The 21476-nt window shown below is 38.1% G+C and overlaps 1 protein-coding gene across 1 annotated transcript in view; it reads left to right on the top strand.

Moving 5' to 3' along the window:
• REC114 (REC114 meiotic recombination protein) overlaps window positions 1-21476 on the top strand; it is a 126245-nt gene that overhangs the window by 103185 nt on the left and 1584 nt on the right. The window contains exons 3-5 of the mRNA XM_060294016.1: window positions 3513-3596; window positions 10335-10547; window positions 19902-19988. Coding sequence (XP_060149999.1) covers window positions 3513-3596; window positions 10335-10547; window positions 19902-19988 — 384 coding nt within the window. The remainder of the gene's footprint in view (window positions 1-3512; window positions 3597-10334; window positions 10548-19901; window positions 19989-21476) is intronic.

The raw sequence follows: 21476 nt of genomic DNA, 5'->3' as shown, positions 1-21476 counted from the left end.
TATCTTACAGATCAATACATATAGACCTGCACTGTCCGGGAAGGGAGCTACAGGCCGTATGTGGCTACGGAGCACTTGAAATATGGTTGATGCAACTGAAAAACAGAATTAAAAAAAATTTTTTTAAACATCTTTATTGGAGTATAATTGTTTTACAATGGTGTGTTAGTTTCTGCTTTATAACAAAGTGAATCAGCTATAAATACACATATATCCCCATATCCCCTCCCTCTTGCGTCTCCCTCCCTCCCACCCTACCTATCCCACCCCTCTAGGTGGTCACAGAGCACCAGGCTGATCTCCCTGTGCTATGTGGCTGCTGCCCACTAGCTATCTGTTTTACATTTGGTAGTGTATATATGTGCATGCCACTCTCTCACTTTGTCCCAGCTTACCCTTCCCCCTCCCCGTGTCCTCAAGTCCATTCTCAACGTCTGCATCTTTATTCCTGTCCTGCCCCTAGGTTTTTTTTTCTTTAGATTCCATATATATGTGTTAGCATACGGTATTTGTTTTTCTCTTTCTGATTTACTTCACTCTGTATGACAGACTCTAGGTCCATCCACCTCACTACAAATAACTCAATTTCATTTCTTTTTATGGCTGAGTAATATTCCATTGTACATATGTGCCACATCTTCTTTATCCATTCATCTGTCAGTGGACACTTAGGTTGCTTCCATGTCCTGGCTATTGTAAATAGAGCTGCAGTGAACATTGTGGTACATGACTCTTTTTGAATTATGGTTTTCTCAGGGTATATGCCCAGTAGTGGGATAGCTAGGTCATATGGTAGTTCTATTTTTAGTTTTTGAAGGAACCTCCATACTGTTCTCCATAGTGGCTGTATCAATTTACATTCCCACCAACAGTGCAGGAGGGTTCCCTTTTCTCCACACCCTCTCCAGCATTTATTGTTTGTAGATTTTTTGATGATGGCCATTCTGACTGGTGTAAGGTGATACCTCATTGTAGTTTTGATTTGCATTTCTCTAATGATTAATGATGTTGAACATCCTTTCATGTGTTTGTTGGCAATCTGTATGTCTTCTTTGGAGAAATGTCTATTTAGGTCTTCTGCCCATTTTTGGATTGGGTTGTTTGTTTTGATATTGACTGCATGAGCTGCTTGTAAATTTTGGAGATTAATCCTTTGTCAGTTGCTTCATTTGCAAATATTTTCTCCCATTCTGAGCGTTGTCTTTTCGTCTTGTTTATGGTTTCCTTTGCTGTGCAAAAGCTTTTAAGTTTCGTTAGGTCCCCTTTGTTTATTTTTGTTTTTATTTCCATTTCTCTAGGAGATGGGTCAAAAAGGATCTTGCTGTGATTTATGTCAAAGAGTGTTCTTCCTATGTTTTCCTCTAAGAGTTTGATAGTGTCTGGTCTTACATTTAGGTCTTTAATCCATTTTGAGTTTATTTTTGTGTATGGTGTTAGGGAGTGTTCTAATTTCATTCTTTTACATATAGCTGTCCAGTTTTCCCAGCACCACTTATTGAAGAGGCTGTCTTTTCTCCATTGTATATTCTTGCCTCCTTTGTCAAAAATAAGGTGACCATAGGTGCGTGGGTTTATCTCTGGACTTTCTATCCTGTTCCATTGATCTATATTTCTATTTTTGAGCCAGTACCATACTGTCTTGATTACTGTAGCTTTGTAGTATGAAGTCTGAGAGCCAAAAACAGAATTTTAAATTTTATTTAATTTACATTTAGGTTTATAAATGGAAGCACTGTAAAATATTTTCCCATTAAACTCAACTCTGTTGTTTTGGTAGGATTGCATTTCACTTTAACCATTTAAAATACAGCATCTAAATTGAAATGTGGTATAGTGTGAATGGTGCACTGAATTTCAAAGACTTAGTACAAAAAAAACTATTTTAATAATGTTTTACAATGTTTGCATGTTGAAATAATAATGTTTTTGATATATTAAGTAGTAAAATTTTACCAATTTCTTTTTGCTTCTAAAATGTGACTACTATTAAAATCACACATGTGGCTCAAACTGTCATTTCTACTGGACATCACTGATACAGAGCTGTTTTTTTTACAGTTGTATAGTATTCCATTGCATAGAGTATCATACTTTATTTAACCAGTCCCCTGTTGATGTATACTTGTTTCCAATCTTTTACCATTAAAAATACAGAAATGCTTAACCTTGTCCATGCATCACTTCATATGTGTGCAGGTTGATCTGTGAAGTGAATCTCCCATATTGAGGTTGCTGGGTTAAAGAGTAAAAGCATTCATAATTTTGATATCACCATATTGTCCTCCATAAGAGTTGTACCAGTTTGCACTCCTACTAGCAATGTGTGTATGTGCACTAGTTTCCCCACATACTGCCATTTTAAACCACAGAATCTACATGTTGGGGATGTAGTAAGGAACATGTTTCTTTTTGCTAATTCTGAGAGTTTTAAGAAGAAATCACAGATGGTTTGCCTAATTTATTTTTTCATTAAACCTCCTATTGATGATAAAACTTTTAGAATCACCATTTTAGAATGGACTCTTTTTTTCCTTTTGTTACTGAAAAATGTGAAAGAATTAACCCAGTTTTCCTGGACTACAAATTTCTTTGGAAGTTGTAGCTTTTGTCATATTCAGATCTAGGAAGAGAGACTTTGTGAGAGTTCAAAAAACTTTTTGTTTTTTAAAGAGCTGTAGACTTCTCACATCCCTCCAGCAGCCTCCGCTGACTGTGGTGGACTAACAGTACAAGGCAGATGCAGTTGCATGGTTTTGCATACTGTCCGTTTATCAGTTCCTTGGATGAGTTCTACTGAATTGTAAACACATTCTAACTTAATGGGCTGCGTAACTGAGCTTATAAGTAGCCATAATCATTAGACAGTCCACTCCATTTACTTTATTAGTAAACTACAGAAAAAGTTTATCTTTACACCTTTAGGATCCAGCAGTTGTCCCTCTTTTGAGACTTGTGTGCCCTCTACTGCCCTCTTTGCCTTTTTGTTTTTTCAGATTGAAATGAAGAACTAAGCATTCAGCATCCAAAACCAAATTGCTTCAAGTTTTCCATTCATAGGAATCTGAAAATAAGATTCTCATGAAATCTCACTATATAGTTGGGGATATGGCAGATAACTTAATAAATGAGTATAATGGAAACTCTTGGCTTCCAGAGATTATAAACTCACATTTTGGCAAATTCTAGAGGCATAGAAATGTATCTTATAGCAAATATGACTATGGGCATTTACTATCTTTAATAGTTTATTGATTTTCAATATGAAAACGTTAAGAAAAGGAATAAAAGCTGAGACTATTAATGTTGATCGTGATGTAGGAAGAACACTAAGGACACTGGGACTCACTGGAAGGGTCATCTTTGGTAATTGGTAATATTGAGTCATTTCTATTGTGCTTAAGTTACAGAATAAATTAATACACAACTTTCTAATAGGAAGCAGCTGCACCACAGCTATTCTTCGTGTCCCTTTTTGCTTCTGTTGCTAATTTTGTTTAATTATTTTGTTTCAGGAAGGGTTTTCACTCATTGGTAGCAAGAACTGGTTGAAGATTGTAAGACGCATGGATTGTCTGTTGTTTGGAACAACGATAAAGGCAAGATGCTTTGTGGCCAACTGTTTTTTTTGTTTGTTTTGTTTTTGCGGTACGCGGGCTTCTCACTGCTGTGGCCTCTCCCGTTGCGGAGCACAGGCTCCGGACATGCAGGCTCAGCGGCCGTGGCTCACGGGCCTAGCCGCTCCGCGGCATGTGGGATCTTCCCGGACCGGGGCACGAACCTGTGTCCCCTGCATCGGCAGGCGGACTCAACCACCGCGCCACCAGGGAAGCCCATGGCCAACTGTTTATAAGCAACTGATCATACCCTTCTTATCTGCTAAGTGTGTATGGGAGTGGGTGCAGGATCTTCTCTTTGCAGGTGAAATGGTACTGGGAAGAACACGTTTAAGAAAAGTTTGCATTATGAGCAAAACATGAAACAAGGAGTGTTAAGAGGCAGAAGCATTGTTAGTAAGAGGATGTTGCTGAAGAGCCAGGGCTTTGATTGATCTTTCAGTACCTGTCTGACAGAGCTGTGCAACCATTTTCCATCCCCCAGCACAAAATGGGAGGAGGTGGACTTACATCATTGTTTGTCTTGCTATTTAGATGTTTAAAAGGTGTGCATTTTCAAATACTTCACTAAATATGTCTTTTCGTTTTTTCTCTTTAATACTAAATAATAAAATTCCCTTTTATTTGCTTCCTAGCTGTATTAAACGTAAAGAATGATCCTCATCAAAGCAACATGAAGATTAATCACCTGGATTCTTTTCTTTCAGAAATAACTATAAAAACCAATCTGTTAACATTCACTGACTAGATAATATTGAAATTTAGGTAAAAGATCATAATTTTTAATGGTCTATAGACTGAGTTGAAAGAGGTGTTCAAGAGCATCTAATAGGAGGGTCTTTATCAGTCCCTCCAAAGGATCCTCAGAGAATTCAGAAGGTCTGTGAACTCCATGGATTTTCACTGACTTTTTAAAAACATTATTAATTTATTTATTTTTGGCTGCATTGGGTCTTCGCTGCTGCACGTGGGGGCCACTCTTGGTTACGGCACACGGACTTCTCATCGCAGTGGCTTCTCTTGTTGCGGAGCACGGGCTCTAGGCCCACGGCTTCAGTAGATACGGCACGCCGCCGGCTCTGTAGTTGTGGTGCATGGGCTTAGTTGCTCCGCAGCATGTGGGATCTTCCCGGACCAGGGCTCAAACCTGTGTCCCCTGCATTGGCAGGCGGATTCCCAGCCACTGCGCCACCAGGGAAGTCCCTTCACTGACCTTTAACTGAAATATATCATTTCCTTCAATTATAAATGTTGACATCAGACCACATTTGCACCAGTAGAAATCACATATCTTCATATCACGTTTCAGTTGTTTAAGATATCTTAAATGTCACTTATGCTCATCACTACCCCAGTATTATGGTGGTTGTTAGTCCTGCTGCTAGATCTTTTTATTGAGTACATTAATAAGGAAGCATGTATATTATTAGTTTACAAATTAGTGTTTTAATATTGTAATGAATTATTTCAGTATACTTGGTTTCTTTTGTACTCTTATATATTTTATGTGATTAAAAACATTGTTCTGAGAAGGGTCCTCTGGCTTCACCAGACTGCTGAAGGGGTCTGGAGCACATACTCAAAACATTCAGGAGCCCCTGTTTTCATTTTACATGTGAGGAAACTGAATTCAACATAAGCCAATAGCCAACTAGCTGTCAGAAAACTGGGCCACCCATTGGTCTTCTGACTTCCAGCCCAGGACTGTGTCATGCTGCATGAATGTAGGTGTCTTACAAAGTTACACCATGCCATATGTCTGATATTTGAGGTTTAATTTTTTCCTGATTATGTTAAATTTTTAAATTAAAGAGAAAAATAAAAAATAATTTGATCACTCAAAAATAATAATTAACATTTTGAAGTTTTTACTAGGCATATATATTGTATCCATTAGGATAGTGTTCAGATGCATGTGACAGAAAATCCACATATAATGGCCCCCCAAAATAGGGGGTTATTTTTTTGACTATATATGAAATCCAGAAGCAGGCAGTAGCTAGCAATTGGCTCAGCAACTCCACCCTGCTGAGGTCAACACCTTTGCAATTCCCTTGGCCTCTCCCTCACATTTTCAAAATGGCTACTACAGCTCTGTTGTATTTCCATTCATAGGAGACCAGCTTCATCTGTTCCTTTTGTAAGGAAAGTATAAACTTTCCTGTAAGGCTCTCCACCTCCCACAACCCCTGACAGATGTCTGCTTCTGTCTCATGGACCAGAACAGTGTACTGTGGCCATCCCAATCTGCCACGATTAGCAAATGAGTGTTTGGCTTTTCCAGTCTCTGGTGTGGATTGGCTCATGGCAAATGAACAGTGTCTGCCATATAGATAATTCATAAATTTGGGATTGTGGTACACAGAGTGCTTTGTATCCTGCTTTCCTCATGTAACGTTATATCTGGAACATTATACCAAGTCATTTCTTAAGTCTTTGAAAACATGATTTTCCATGACTACCTAGTATTTTTACTATTTGGATGCACCATGAGCCAGTTAAGTAATTCCTGATTTTTCACTACTGTAAAAATGTTTTGATTTTCGTAAGGATTTATTTACAGGGTTCTTGAGATAGAAATACTAAAAGTATGAATGTTTATTTTGTAAATGTGCCTTCCAGATAGGTTGTCCCTGTTTCTGCAGCACTAATGATATGTAAAAATGCTCATTTATCCACATCCTCTCCAACTGGATGATATAATTTAAATTTAAAAACAAGTTTCCAATTTGATAAGCAAAACTGAGCATCTTCGTTTAATTTGCATTTCTTTGGTAACTAATGGGAATGAATATTTTTTGTGTTTCTTAGCCATCTGTATTTCTTCTGTGAATCACCTGTCTACTGCTTTTGCCTAATTTTCCTCTTCAAAATCTTTATATATAGAGATTACATATAAAATACATGTATAGATGTTATATAGAAAAAAATGTATTTTGTGTAGTTATATAATTTTATATGTGATATTTGTATATATATCATATACTTCATATACAGATTTTTAAATATTTAAGTTTAGGATCCTTTTGTTATTGTAAATGGTATTCTTTATCCCAAACATATTTCTAGCTGCTATTACTAGATTTTTTCTGAATTATTTTAAATTTAGCTTCCTAACTAAACTTTTATTAGCTCTGATAATTTAATTTTTAGGAAAGTAATTTTATAATCTGCAAACAATGGTAATTTACTTCCCATAGTTTGTACTTACTACTTTTCTCACCTTACTGAATTATCTAGACCTTCCAGAACCCTGTAATTAGACAATTATACAGCCATCCTTGACATCTTACTGACTTGAATGGGAACCAGTATTTAGACATGAAGAATATTTCTGGCTGTTGATTGGATATTCTTTACCATGTTAGGGAGATAGTCTTTCAGATATAGTTTATTTACTAATAGTTTTATCAGGATTACCAATTAAATTTTAACACCTATCAAGATCATGATTTGTTTCATTTTTTTTAATCCTTTGATCTATTGATATATTAATACTGAGCCAACAGATTCTTCTTTTTGCCTTACCTGGCAAAGGGTACACAACTTTAGTGCTTCTTGCCTTGGATAACTTTTAGTTAACCAAGTATTACATAACAAATATTCTTGTTTAAATTGACAAATAGAAGTATTTTGAAAGAAAACTTTCATTCCTTTGACAGAAATTTAAAACTTAAATTCAGGGGGCAATAAAGATTATATTTCTTTTCTCTCTGTCCAAAATAAGTAGATTGTGTAAGATCTGCCTACTTGTAAGGTGGGCTTCCTTTTTTGCAGTAATTGTAATCAAAATGGTCTTGGCTGATTGGCTAACATATCTGAAGAGACTTTGGTTCCAAGGAGTAACCCTAAACCACTGTCCCCACCTCCAGTAACTCACTGAAGAATTTTTTCATGGTTTTGTCTAGCTTCAGCCTTGAGTATCACCTCTTTGTTTCAAAGCAAAGGATCAAAGAAAATATTTGTCCCTTCTCTGGTGAAGTCCATATAACCCCAATCCCAATTTCTACATAGAGGAATTCACTTCTAGTGGTGGGGAAAACTGCTCCGGTGGGCTCCTAGTGGTGATGGGAAATTTCTTATACATCTGGGTGATGAATCTGAAACCAGCAGGAAAACATGCCTATGTTTGTGAGGATTTTCATGTCTCCTTGGCTGTCTTCCTACATGGTACTAACTGGGCCCTGCGTCTTCCTGCATGCTATACCCTGTAACATTAGCTATCTGCATGGAGATGCCATTCACACTTGTGAGTCAGCATTTAATTGGCCCAGTGCTTCCCAGATTTCTTGTATGTACGTGAAGATAAATGTACAGAGACAGGCACTTACCCTTAACTTGTTTCCTCAAGGAGTTTTCTATTAGTTGTAAGAACTTGAAATTAAGTGTTTTGAAGCAGAGTGGGAACAACTTAAAATATAGTAATTTGGGGAATTCGCTGGTGGTCCAGGGGTTGGGACTCCATGCTTTCACTGCCAAGGGCCTGGGTTTAATCCCTGGTAGGGGAACTGAGATCCCACAAGTCGTGTGGCGTGGCCAATGTGTGTGTGTGTATTATTTTGAGCTAATCTCCATAGATGATAGACACTGGAGACTGTTTATTTGGGACAGTTCATGGCTGTTAGTATATACTTGAAAAACTTTCATTTCACAACAAGGAGCTCTTTCTGACTTTTAATTATGGTATAAAAATAAATCTCATCAAGATTTTCAACCTAGGAGTCCTTTGTGTTAACCATGTGGCAGGTTTTCTATTGTGACACTAAGGATGTGGGATGAAGATATCTCATTTTCAGATTTTTCCTGATGTACCTTGGCTTTATCTTGGGTCCACATGTATTGAAGTGGTATTTCTGGTTTCTGATGATAAGCTCAAATTCTGTCCGAGAATTTTACAGAAGCAAACATGGAGCAAAACATCAGTTAGGCTATCAGACATAAAACCTTCCCTGTCATTTCTTGGAACTACACTTCAAAGAAACCCTTAACTGTCTGAACTCATTCTTAATGTACACTCACATATATATGTATATAGATACCTCTAGACAAGTGGTCTGAGATTTCTGCTCTACTTATATACTTAATAATTGTTTCTACATATAGCTTTCATCTAGCTATGAGGCATAATTTTTTATGTGATTATTTCTCAAAAGGTTAGATAATTACAGAATCATCATGGAAATAGCTAATATAAAGGTATTTCATATAGATGTACCCAGGTACAGTCTAAACTAGGGTGAGCTGGAAACAACTAATTAATTGTAAACAAGAAAGCTCAGTTTCACAGAAGACTAATAGAATTACCAAAACCTGAATGTAGAGTTCTCTTATCAGTTCTTTCCCCTTCCTTACGGAAAGTTAGCTTTCAAAGACTCTTGATAATTTGGGGATTATTCATCCAAGAGAAAAATGGCTGAGGAAGTGAATAGGCAATACACAAAAGAAAAAATACGAATGACTAATACACATAAGAAAAATATTCATATTTTTTCATTGTTGGAGGGGGCAGTGATAATGGATTACTTTTATACTCAGGAGAAAAAAATTAAACGTATTAAAAAATGAAGAGAACCCAACAGAGGCAGTAAAGGGGGAGTGGTGTCTATTCTTCTAGACATGATACCTTACCACTACTTAGCCATGCCAAGTTTTCTATATCCTAAAGATGTGGCTTTGCTTGATGGCTTTATCTAAAAATTTAAATAGGGTAAACTGTGAACAGGAAAATCAAGGATTTTCACTTATAGGAACTTTCATGATTTTGTTAACTGTGGTTAGAAACATTTTCCAGTTAGCAGTGTGACTTGTGTATTTAATAAATGAAAAATGCTGTTACTGTTAGCATCTGAATTTCTTCACAGAAGAAATTGAACAAAGGTACACAATACATACCACCCATTTGGGGTGGCTTTTGTGTAAGCGGAGTCCTCTAAAACTAGGCAGGATATCAGACTAGAAAAAGGAAACTAATTCTATTAAAATAATAGGTTTATTGTTGTTATTGTTACAATTTAGTTCTATTTTTAAACTTACAATTAAATAAATTTGATGTAGTTGCCACTTCTAAAAATTTGAATTGCATCTCTCCCATATTTGTGGACTTGCCAGGGGATGTAACTCATACAGCAAATTAAAGGCAACATGTGATTCATTTGTCTGTGTGATTTGTACATTAAGTCTGGCCTCTTTAAGGATAAAGGGCACTACAGATTATTAATATGCGATACATTAGCTCTCAGCATTTGCCTGTCCCCTTATCCCGTTTTGTTTTTCAAATTCACTGGCTTGTTTAATGTGTACCTACCTGGTTAGCTCTTTTATATACTCAGGTTTGGAAAACTTTGTTGAGCCAGGACTATTAGCTTCACTGATTTTCCACCTGAGGAATCAGATGGTATGAAACCTTTGTTCCAAAGTAAGACAAAACATTGATCTTTTACTGCAGTCAGTATAGTGACCTTCCTGGTCTTTATGATATGGGCTTTTCCATTTTTGCTAATGTCTGCCAGTTCCTTGTGGGAAATGAGTTTAGTATGAGGAACAGCTCCCAAAAGGGAGAAGAAAACTAATGGCTTTTCTATACCCACATCAACAATCTAGGGTAACTACTCCCTTATTCATACCTCTTCCCCTTCAAACAAAGGGAAGACCTCACAGTAAATAAAAGTAAAGTGATAGGACACGAGGGTCACTGAGGATATCTTCTGATTTGTCACACAGAACAAGAGTCGTATGTTCCGGGTGCAGTTTAGTGGAGGCTCAAAGGAGCAGGCGCTGGAACACTGCTGCAGCTGCGTGCAGAACCTGGCCCAGTACCTCACTGTCCAGGTGCCTGACGGAATCAGCCAGGAGCTCAGGCTGGGTCCTAGCCCACTGTGGACAGGTGAAAGCCAACGGAAGGGCTGTGTGCAGAGCATCCCACCACAGCATGATGTAAGTAGGCGAGGGTGTGGCTGTACGAGAAGCCTGACAAGTTAATGCTCTATGGGGGCCAAAATCACAGTGGCATTTGCTGAGTCCACCAGGTTTGTAAGTTAAGGATATCTAATGTTGATTGACTTATTTTTATTGATGTATAATTAACTTATAGTATGTTTCAGGTGTACAGTATAGTGATGATAGTTTTATACATTACAAAAGATCACAGTAAGTCTAGTTACCATCTGTCACCATACAAAGTTATTAAAATATTATTGACTATATTCCCTGTGCTGACATTAGGTCTGTGACTCATAACTGGAAGTTTGTGCCTCTTAATCCCTTTCACTTAGTTTGCCCATCGCCCCCCACTCTGCAACCACATTTGTTCTCTGTATTGATGAGTCTGTTTGTTTCATTTGTTCGTTTGCTTTGTTTTTTAGATTCCACATATTTTAGTGTGTATATATACCTCATTTGTGTATATATTCCGTTGTGTGTGTGTGTGTGTATACATATACACACACAGACCTCATCTTACCCAGTCATTTATTGATGTACACATAGGTTGCTTCTGTATCTTGGCTACTATAAACAATGCTGCACTGAACACAGGGGTGCATATATCTTTTATTAGTGTTTTTGTTTGCTTCGGATAAATACCCAGAGTGTAATTACTAGATCATATGGTAGTTCCATTTTTAATTTTTTGAGGAACTACCATACTGTTTTGCATAGTAGCTACCAATTTACATTCCCACCACCTGTGCATGAGTTCCTTTTTCTCCACATCCTCACTGACACTTATTATTTCTTGTCTTTTTGATGACAGCCATTCTGACAGTTGTGAGGTAATATCTTGTGGTTCGATTGCATTTCCCTGATGATGAGTGACGTTGAGCATCTTTCCATGCACCTCAGGCAAGGGCAACAAAAGCAAAAATAAATAAATGGGACTGCATCCATCTAAAAAAAAGCTTTGCACAGTGAAGGAAATCCTCACCAGAACAAATGGGCAACCTATTGAATGGGAGAAGGTATTTGCAAATGATACATCCAATAAAGGGTTAATATCCAAAATTACAAGAACTCATACAACTCAGTATCAAAAAAGACCCAAACAATCTGATTAAAAAATGGGCAGAGGACCTGAATAGACCTTTTTTTCCAAAGAAGACACAGTGATTTATTTTTTTTTTTAATTTGAGTCTCACTGTAGCTACCTGTAATACTAGGAATTAGATTAGCTGGGAGTCCCAGGTGTATTATGGGTGTCACTATAGAACAGTGGTTCTCAAAGCATGATCCACAGACCCTTCCCTGAGACCTTTTCCAGGGTCCACAAAGTCCACAGTATTTCTGATATTAAGATGTTAGCCCTTTTGCTATATGGATATTTGTGTTAATGGGACAAAAGCATTGTGAGCAAACCTGCTGTCACCTTAGCACAGATCAAGGCAGTGGTATCCAACTGTACGCAGTCAGGTTTTTCACTGGTCACTGAAGTAAGAACCAACTAACAAAACCATCTGTATTCTGAAGCACGATGGCTTTCTCCTGGAAAGCACCTGTATGAATGCATTGGGTGCTGAACCACCTCTTTCTTCATGGAACACCGTATTACTTGAACGGACAAACTCTGGTTATTCAGATTTGGGTGTTTGGTGACATTTTCTCGAATGAAGTGAGCCTGTCATTTTAAGAAAACAACTGATATTATTTATCGATAATGATGAAATAAGCTGTTCGAGTGAAAATTAGAATCCTGGAAAACTTGTATCTGCCACTTGAGCTTCACAGCTTCCTAACCCAGAAGACCTTCCTGATGGTACTACTAACGAACGTGATCTTTAAAATAATTAAGTGCAAAATGTTTCAACATTTGGGAGATCTGTATAGTCCAGCGAAGCAGTATTTTTCAAGTGACGAATATATGATGCTACAAAATCATGCATGGATGAAAGACCCAAAGTGCAAAATAGGGACTTCCCTCGTGGTGCAGTGGTTAAGAATACACCTGCCGATGCAGGGGACGTGGGTTCGATCCCAGGAAGATGCCACGTGCCACGGAGCAGCTAAGCCCGTGCACCACAACTACTGAGCCCGCGCACCGCAACTACTGACCCCACGTGCCATAACTACTGAAGCCCGCACGCTCTAGGGCCTATGTGCTGCAACTACTGAGCCTGCATACTGCGACTGCTGAAGCCCACGCACCTAGAGCCTGTGCTCCACATCAAGAGAAGCCACCACAATGTGAAGCCCACGTGCTGCAATGAAAAGTAGCCCCTGCTCGCTGCAACCAGAGAAAGCCTGCACGTAGCAACAAAGACACAACGCAGCCAAAAAGAAATTTAAAAAAAGTAAAAAGATCACAAATTTTTCAAAGTGCAAAACAGACTAATGGAGTCTATTTATTTACTTTTGTACCCCTTAATCTCCCTTACCTATTTCACTCATTCTCCTTCCCCATCTCCTCAAAAAATACCTAGAGACAAATGACAATGAAAACACGACAATCCAAAACCTATGGGATGCAGCAAAACCAGTTCTAAGAGGGAAGTTTATAGCTATACAAGCCTACCTCAAGAAATAAGAAAAATCTCAAATAAATAATCTAACCTTACACCTAAAGGAACTAGAGAAAGAAGAACAAACAAAACCCAAAGTTAGCAGAAGGAAAGAAATCATAAAGATCAGAGCAGAAATCAATGAAATAAAAACAAAACAATAGCAAAGATCAATAAAACTAAAAGCTGGTTCTTTCAGAAGAGAAACAAAATTGATAAACCACTAGCCAGACTCATCAAGAAAAAGAGGGAGAGGACTCAAATCAATAAAATTAGAAATGAAAAAGAAGTTACAACAGACACCGCAGAAATACAAAGCATCCTAAGAGACTACTACAAGCAACTCTATGCCAATAAAATGGACAACCTGGAAGAAATGGACAAATTCTTAGAAAGGTATAACCTTCCAAGACTGAACCAGGAAGAAACAGAAAATATGAACAGACCAATCACAAGTAATGAAATTGAAACTGTGATTAAAAATCTTCCAACAAACAAAAGTCCAGGACCAGATGGCTTCACAGGTGAATTCTATCATTTAGAAAAGAGCTAACACCCATCCTTCTCAAACTCTTCCAAAAAACTGCAGAGGAAGGAACACTGCCAAACTCATTCTATGAGGCCACCATCACCCTGATACCAAAACCAGACAAAGATACTACAAAAAAAGAAAATTACAGACCAATATCACTGATGAATAGAGATGCAAAAATCCTCAACAAAATACTAGCAAACAGAATCCAACAACACATTAAAAGGATCATACACCATGATCAAGTAGGATTTATCCCAGGGATGCAAGGGTTCTTCAATATAGGCAAATGAGTCAATTTGATAAACCATATTAACAAATTGAAGAATAAAAACCATATAATCATCTCAATAGATGCAGAAAAAGCTTTTGACAAAATTCAACACCCATTTATGATAAAAACTCTCCAGAAAGTGGGCATAGAGGGAAGGTACCTCAACATAATAAAGGCCATATACAACAAACCCACAGCAAACATCATTCTCAATGGTGAAAAATTGAAAGCATTTCCTCTAAGATCAGGAACGAGACAGGGATGTCCACTCTCACTGCTATTATTCAACATAGTTTTGGAAGTCCTAGCCACGGCAGAGAAGAAAAATAAGTAAAAGGAATACAGATTGGAAAAGAAGAAGTAAAACTGTCACTGTTTGCAGATGACATGATACTATACATAGAGAATCCTAAAAATGCCACCAGAAAACTACTAGAGCTAATCAATGAATTTGGTAAAGTTGCAGGATACAAAATTAATGCACAGAAATCTTTTGCATTCCTATATACTAATGAGGAAAAAACTGAAAGAGAAATTATGGGAACACTCCCATTTACCTTTGCAACAAAAAGAATAAAATACCTAGGAATAAACCTACCTAGAGACAAAAGACCCGTATGCAGAAAACCATAAGACACTGATGAAAGAAATTAAAGATGATACCAACAGATGCAGAGATATACCATGTTCTTGGATTGGAAGAGTCGATATTGTGAAAATGACTATACTACCCAAAGCAATCTACAGATTCAATGCAATCCCTATCAGATTACCAATGGCATGTTTTATGGAACTAGAACAAATCATCTTAAAATTTGTATGGAGACACAAAAGACCCCGAATAGCCAAAGCAGTCTTGAAGGAAAAAAACAGAGCTGGAGGAATGAGACTCCCTGACTTCAGACTGTACTACAAAGCTACAGTAATCAAGACAATATGGTACTGGCACAAAAACAGAAACACAGATCACTGGAACAAGATAGAAAGCCCAGAGGTAAACCCACGCACCTATGGTCAACTAATCTATGACAAAGGAGGCAAAGATATACAATGGAGAAAAGACAGTTTCTTCAGTAAGTGGTGCTGGGAAAACTAGACAGCTACATGTAAAAGAATGAAATTAGAACACTCCCTAACACCATACACAAAAATAAACTCAAAATGGATTAGAGACCTAAATGTAAGACCGGACACTATAAAACTCTTAAGAGGAAAACATAGGAAGAACATTCTTTGACATAAGTCACAGCAAGATCTTTTTTGATCCACCTCCTAGAGTAATGGAAATAAAAACAAAAACAAACAAGTGGGACCTAATGAAACTTCAAAGCTTTTGCACAGGAAAGGAAACCATAAACAAGACGAAAAGGCAACCCTCAGAATGGGAGAAAATATTTGCAAATGAATCAACGGACAAAGGATTAATCTCCAAAATATATAAACAGCTCATGAAGCTCAATAGTAAAAAAAAAAACCCAATCCAAAAATGGGCAGAAGACCTAAATAGACATTTCTCCAAAGAAGACATACAGATGGCCAAGAAGCACATGAAAAGCTGCTCAACTATTAGAGAAATGCAAATCAAAACTACGAGGTATCACCTCACACCAGTTAGAATGAGCATCATCAGAGAATCTACAAACAACAAATGCTGGAGAGGGTGTGGAGAAAAGGGAACTCTCTTGCACTGTTGGTGGGAATGTAAATTGATACAGCTACTATGGAGAACCGTATGGAGGTTCCTTAAAAAACTAAAAATAGAGCTACCATATGATCCTCCAATCCCACTCCTGGGCATATATCTGGAGAAAAACATAGTCCTAAAGGATACATGCACCCCAGTGTTCACTGTAGCACTGTTTACAATAGCCAAGACATGGAAGCAACCTAAATGTCCATCTACAGGGGAATGAATAAAGAAGATGTGGTACATATATACAATGAACTATTACTCAGCCATTAAAAAGAATGAAATAATGCCATTTTGCAGCAACATGGACCTAGAAATTGTCATACTGCGTGAAGTCAGAGAAAGACAAACATATGATATCGCTTCTCCAATATAAAATAAAAAGTTTGAAAAAACATTAATGACTTCAAAGTTAATGCTGTTTGTTATTATCTTAAAATCAATAGTGGATACTCAAATGATCAATGTACCATTATTTATGTCTTCATGTATTTCATATTATTTTGTACTTATTCATGTTTGAATAAAAATAAAACGATAAAAAAAAAACCCACAATGAGATATCATCACACCTGTCAGAATGGCTATTATCAATAAGACAAGATGTGGAGTAAAGAGAACCACTGGTGCACTCTTGGTGGGAATGTAAATTGGTACAACTGCTATGAAAAACAGTACAGAGATTGCTTAGACCAAAGGATTTTAGTATAACAGAGTATAAAAAATTCCTTGCTGTGATTTCAGATTCTACCTTGAAAATAACCTTTAAGAAACTACCACTTGTTGAGTTTTGGTGTCATATCAAGGAATATCCACAATTAACTGAAAAACCCATTTTTTTAAAAAAACTTTCCATCTATATATCTCTGTGAAGCCAGATTTTTTTCATATACTTCAACCAGAACAACGTGTGTCAGCAGATTGAGTGCATAAGGGGATAGGAGGAGAGTCCAGTTAGATATTAAAGAGATTTGCAAAAGTCATTATATTTTTGTTAGGAAATATAGTTTTCATTAAAATGTTTTTAATATAACATATAATGGTTTTATAAGATTTAAATGAATATTTAAAATTTTTGTTTTAATTTCTAACAGATAAATATCACATATAACTCAAAACAAAAGCCGTTTGTAAGTGTAAAGGAGTCTTGTGATAAAAGTTTGGGAATCTTTATTACAGAATTTCTCCTCGAGGTACATATTCTAGCATTTCTTTGGCATAGTCCCACATGCTGCTAGCATAAGCTACCTCTGCTCCTGGGATGAAATTCTAGTTTCAAGCTGGGTTTTCTTATTGTCTATTTTGAGTAATGATTTTCCAAACCTGGCTTTCCATCACTTCATCCTGGAAGTTCCCCTTAAACTCACTGGGCCAAGACATTTCACCTTTACACCAACTTTCTTTTCATAGTTTATCTGGGGTGAACATAGATTTACATTATTTATCATAAAGTGTTTTTCTTTAAACAAGTACTGTATGATTTCTTCTTGACTATGTTTAATTTGCCATATCAAATTTTTTTTTTTTTTTTTTTTGCGGTACACGGGCCTCTCACTGCTGTGGCCTCTCCCATTGCGGAGCACAGGCTCAGCGGCCGTGGCTCACGGGCCCAGCCGCTCTGCGGCATGTGGGATCTTCCCGGACCGGGCACGAATCCATGTCCCCTGCATCGGCAGGCGGACTCTCAACCACTGCGCCACCAGGGAAGCCCTGCCATATCAAATTTTGATGACGTTTTAGAATTCTTCTTCATTTGTTTCTGCATGACTTTTGTTGTGAACATGTCTTAACACTAAAGCTGGTTTTTTTTTTTTTTTTTTTACAAACCCTGGATCTAGTTTAAAACATTTTTGCCTCATCAGCTGCTGCTGTATTCTTTAAGAATCCCCTCTCTACAAATGGGATGGAATGGCTTATTATAAGGTACTTTCTTGCTTATGACAAAACTTTCATGTCTTTTCTTGATTCCATATTCAAGTCTTCCTCTGATCTGTAGTTTGGTGTTCTGAGTAGATGAGATGGCACAGTGTTGTGCAAAGACCACAGGCTTTGGAATCAAAATGGATCTAGGTTTGAATCCTAGCCCTAGTAGTAGCTACGTGATCTCATGCAAGTCACTCATCTGTAAAATGGTGAGACTGAAATTGTCTATAAGCAGCTAGGACAACATCTGGCAAATACCTAAATAACATGATCCATTATTACTATTACTGCCAGTGCTGTTACTGTTTCAGATCTGCCTTCCCTTGCAAATGAACGAATGAGCATCCTAGTCAGTTATTACTGAGGGTAAGAACTCATGAGTCAATAGGGCCATGATAAGACAGAGTGTCTGATGCTGCAGAGCAGGAGACAAGATAAAGCTACTGGGTTAATTCACCAGCATGCAGGCATTGTGAAGCACTACCTAGAATATTCTAGTCTTCCTAATGCCAAAAACTCCTAAGGCTTGCCCTTAGCTGCTGCTGTGCAAATTTGCTATCATGCTCCCTTTTTCAGAATCCAATTCAAGAGGTGCAAGCTCTGGCCTATATATTTTCTTTTGTCTAAAACAGTTATTCTCTTCTTTGCAAATAGAGATAATTCCATGTCTTTCTATTTCAAGTTCTTGAGTCACTTCCTGGCTTATTTTTTTACTTTTCCTCAGCCTTGTAATTTTACTAACTGTGGCCTAACCAGGTATTTCTCAACCTGAGGGCTTCCAAGGCAACCCAGTGTACTCAGAGAGGGGGGCAGTTCCTAGGTGAACGCTTTCCTCTGTTAGCACAGGAAGTCCAGCAGAAAGCAGCCAGGGGCTCATTCCTGTGTGCACAGAACCTTCCATCTCTCTGCACTTGGGCAGAGGACTGTCCAATCCTTAGGGCCACCCCAGTAGCCTCAGCTGCTTCCATCGCACTTGGCTATAGGTCAGTGTGGATGGCATATGAATTTTGGTTGATGTCTTTCCCAGTTGTTTGAAGAACACAGTGTGAACTGAACTGATGCGTCTCCTAGGAAAACATCAAATATCAGAGCTGGAAGAAACACTAGAGTCTGACTTTTCCAGATAAGGAAACTAAATAGAGAAATGCGGCTTGCCTAAGGATTCTAGACTCATTAAAGTCCCTTACCTTTTTGCTCATTTTTATTTTAGTATTCTTGACTAGTTTTCTTTTCTCTTTGTTCTTTCCTTCCTCTCTGTCCTGCCACCCCATTTTTGATGCTTCCCGATATGCATTTCTGCTAATACGCACTAACTAGCAACAGTCAGCTTCCATGTAGAACATTTACTTCTGGCAGTCAGAACATGCTGCTGATAGAGACACCTTCCAGGGAGGGTCTTGGATTCTCCCTGAGTGATACCACTAGCTCGCAACTGTCTGGAGATTAGCACTACAAGCACCACATATATCCAAAACATAACGAGGCCTGCAGACATGTGGCTAGGAAGGAGGAGTGATGGGGCTCTTGGAAAAGTTTGTGCTTTTAGGTAGAAGCAGCCCTCCGAGCCTCTTATGCCTCCAGGCCTCCTTCTATACCTTATTCACTCTGTTTGCCTAGAAAACATCCCGTGTGTTCTGCTAGAGAACAAACCCTCCTATAGCAGGTTCCTTTGAAGCAGCTTGGACTCTAAAGCATTCCTACCCTTCATGCTTAGCGCACACACCCCTCCTGTACTCCCCTCCACTCTAAGCCTTAAGTCTTATATTTACCTCCATTCCAGCACTTCCTGACTTGCTAAGTTCTTACTGGGCTGTAGGTTCTTGAGGGCTGGACCTCTACCTTGTTCTTTGTGGCTCCCTTCCCTTTATCACCCCAGTGTCTAGTACACAGTAGGCACAAAACATTGTTGAATGAAGATATCTAGGAATTTTACTAACAGAAGAACTCATTCCCTCAGAATGTCTAAAATGAGATTTTTTTTAACTTTTATTAAAAATGTGAGATTATCTTGCAACTATAGGGTTTTTTCCCTTTTTCGCAGTGAACATGTATTACTTGAGTAATAATTTTTAGAAGGTGACAAATCATGATTATCAGAAGCTGGGCAATGTCCACTGCCCTCCAGTACCAGCACATGGTCCTGGGCTGGGCCTCTGAAGACAGAAGTACACCACGGTGTCAGACAAGAAAAAGCACTGCCAGCCTATGAGACATAAGGAACAGACATAAGGAACATAAGGGCAGGCGCCTCAGATTTAAACTCTGTCTGTACCTCTACTGTGGTAAATCAAGCAATAGCCAAGCTTAAACCAGGACAGACTACACCAACAATGATCTTACCACTTTTACTGATGTTTTCTTTCTTTGAACATGAAAGCAGTCACACCAGAACCTGGAGCAGCAACGGTGGGTACCAGCTGGCACAGGCACTCCAAGAGGAAGGACCTCAGTGGCCTGGTTAGCTCAGGTAGGGCCTATTTCCATGTTCAGTTTTCATGTCAGGAAAAACAGTGATCCTGAAGAATTTGTATCCCTCTGTTCAATCCATTGTTCTAGAACAGTAACTTAAAGTGTTGCTATAGAAGATGGTAGAGACAGGCCATCTCCACCTACCCTTGTTGTAAGATTAAACACGATGACACATACTGAAGAACTATTCTCCTGAGGAAATAAAAGATGAAGAGTGGCCTATAGTGTTAGCCTTTAAATGTGTGAGATAAAGAATTTATTCACCACCTATCCCAGAAAGAGGAATACAGGTAAGAATTTCAATTTAATTTTGGAAACGAAATTTGGAAACTCTTCTAAGATAAATATCAATATGAATTCGGAGTCATATCAAGATAGTTTCTGTAGGGGCAGATATTCAGTGTGAGGATCTCAGCTAAGGATGTGTGGAGACCCGGGAGGATTCAACTCTTGTTACCACAGAACTGCTTTCAGACATGCCCTCTCCCCTTGCAGTCTGCTGTTACCACAGACTCCTGCAGAACTATTCATTCAGGCTCAGGGTTCCTGAGGCCTGGTCTGCTGGAGCTCCTGGAGGTGGTCTCCTCCTCACTGCATTCCCTGCTGTGCTTGACAGCAGGCTCTCAGCCTATGCTTTCCACAGAGTTCTGCATGGAATTCAATATTCAAGGATGAATTTCCTCTTTATCTATTAAACTGTGCTAACAGTGGTATAAGAAACAGGTGTTTTCTCCATCTGGCTTACCACTCACTCAAAATAAATGGACAATCACAGGGCAGACGTTATAGTGCCCAGTTTGTAGCCTCATATCTGCACTGGGGTTACAGTGGCTGAGCCACAGAAAAAAATTCATGAGCAAGGCAGTGTGTGACATCCTTATTCAGGAAGTATCAGTTGCTATAAAAGGTGTACCTCAGCCCAGTTTATTTACATCATATAGAAGAACCATGTATAAAGAAGAAGCAGCACCAGGCTGGGAGCTCAGATATGTTACTTGTTTGCTCTAACCTTCTAGACAAGTTGTTCTTTGAATATAAGTTTGGTAAAACTCTTTGAAAGCAACTCAGCAATATAGATAAAATTTAACTTTATATCTTATTACCTATAATACCATTTCATCTACACAAATATACATACAAGGATGTTTTTCAGTGTTTTTTATAGTAAAACTGGAAACGTAATTATTCACTAATAGGATACTGAGTGGTTAAAGAGTGCTATAACCATAGGCAGGATAAAAATGTAGTCATTAAAAGTGATGTCTATATCTGTTGACAAGGAAAGATATTCATAGAACATTGTTTTTTAAAAGGCTACAAAATAGCATGCATGATTTTTGTAGTAAAAACACAACGTAAGTTTGGAAGGAGATACACTAACATGTTAACAGTGGCTCTCACTGGAGAACAGGGCTCCATTTTACTTTCATTTTCTTCTTTCTACCTTTTAGATACAGTCTGGTTTGAATTTAGAAAGATCAATTTC

Source organism: Globicephala melas, chromosome 2, assembly GCF_963455315.2.
Source record: "Globicephala melas chromosome 2, mGloMel1.2, whole genome shotgun sequence".
In the NCBI taxonomy this organism is placed as follows: Eukaryota; Metazoa; Chordata; class Mammalia; order Artiodactyla; family Delphinidae; genus Globicephala; species Globicephala melas.
The sequence above is the reverse complement of the archived record's forward strand: the minus strand, read 5'-3'. Positions and strand labels throughout refer to the sequence as shown.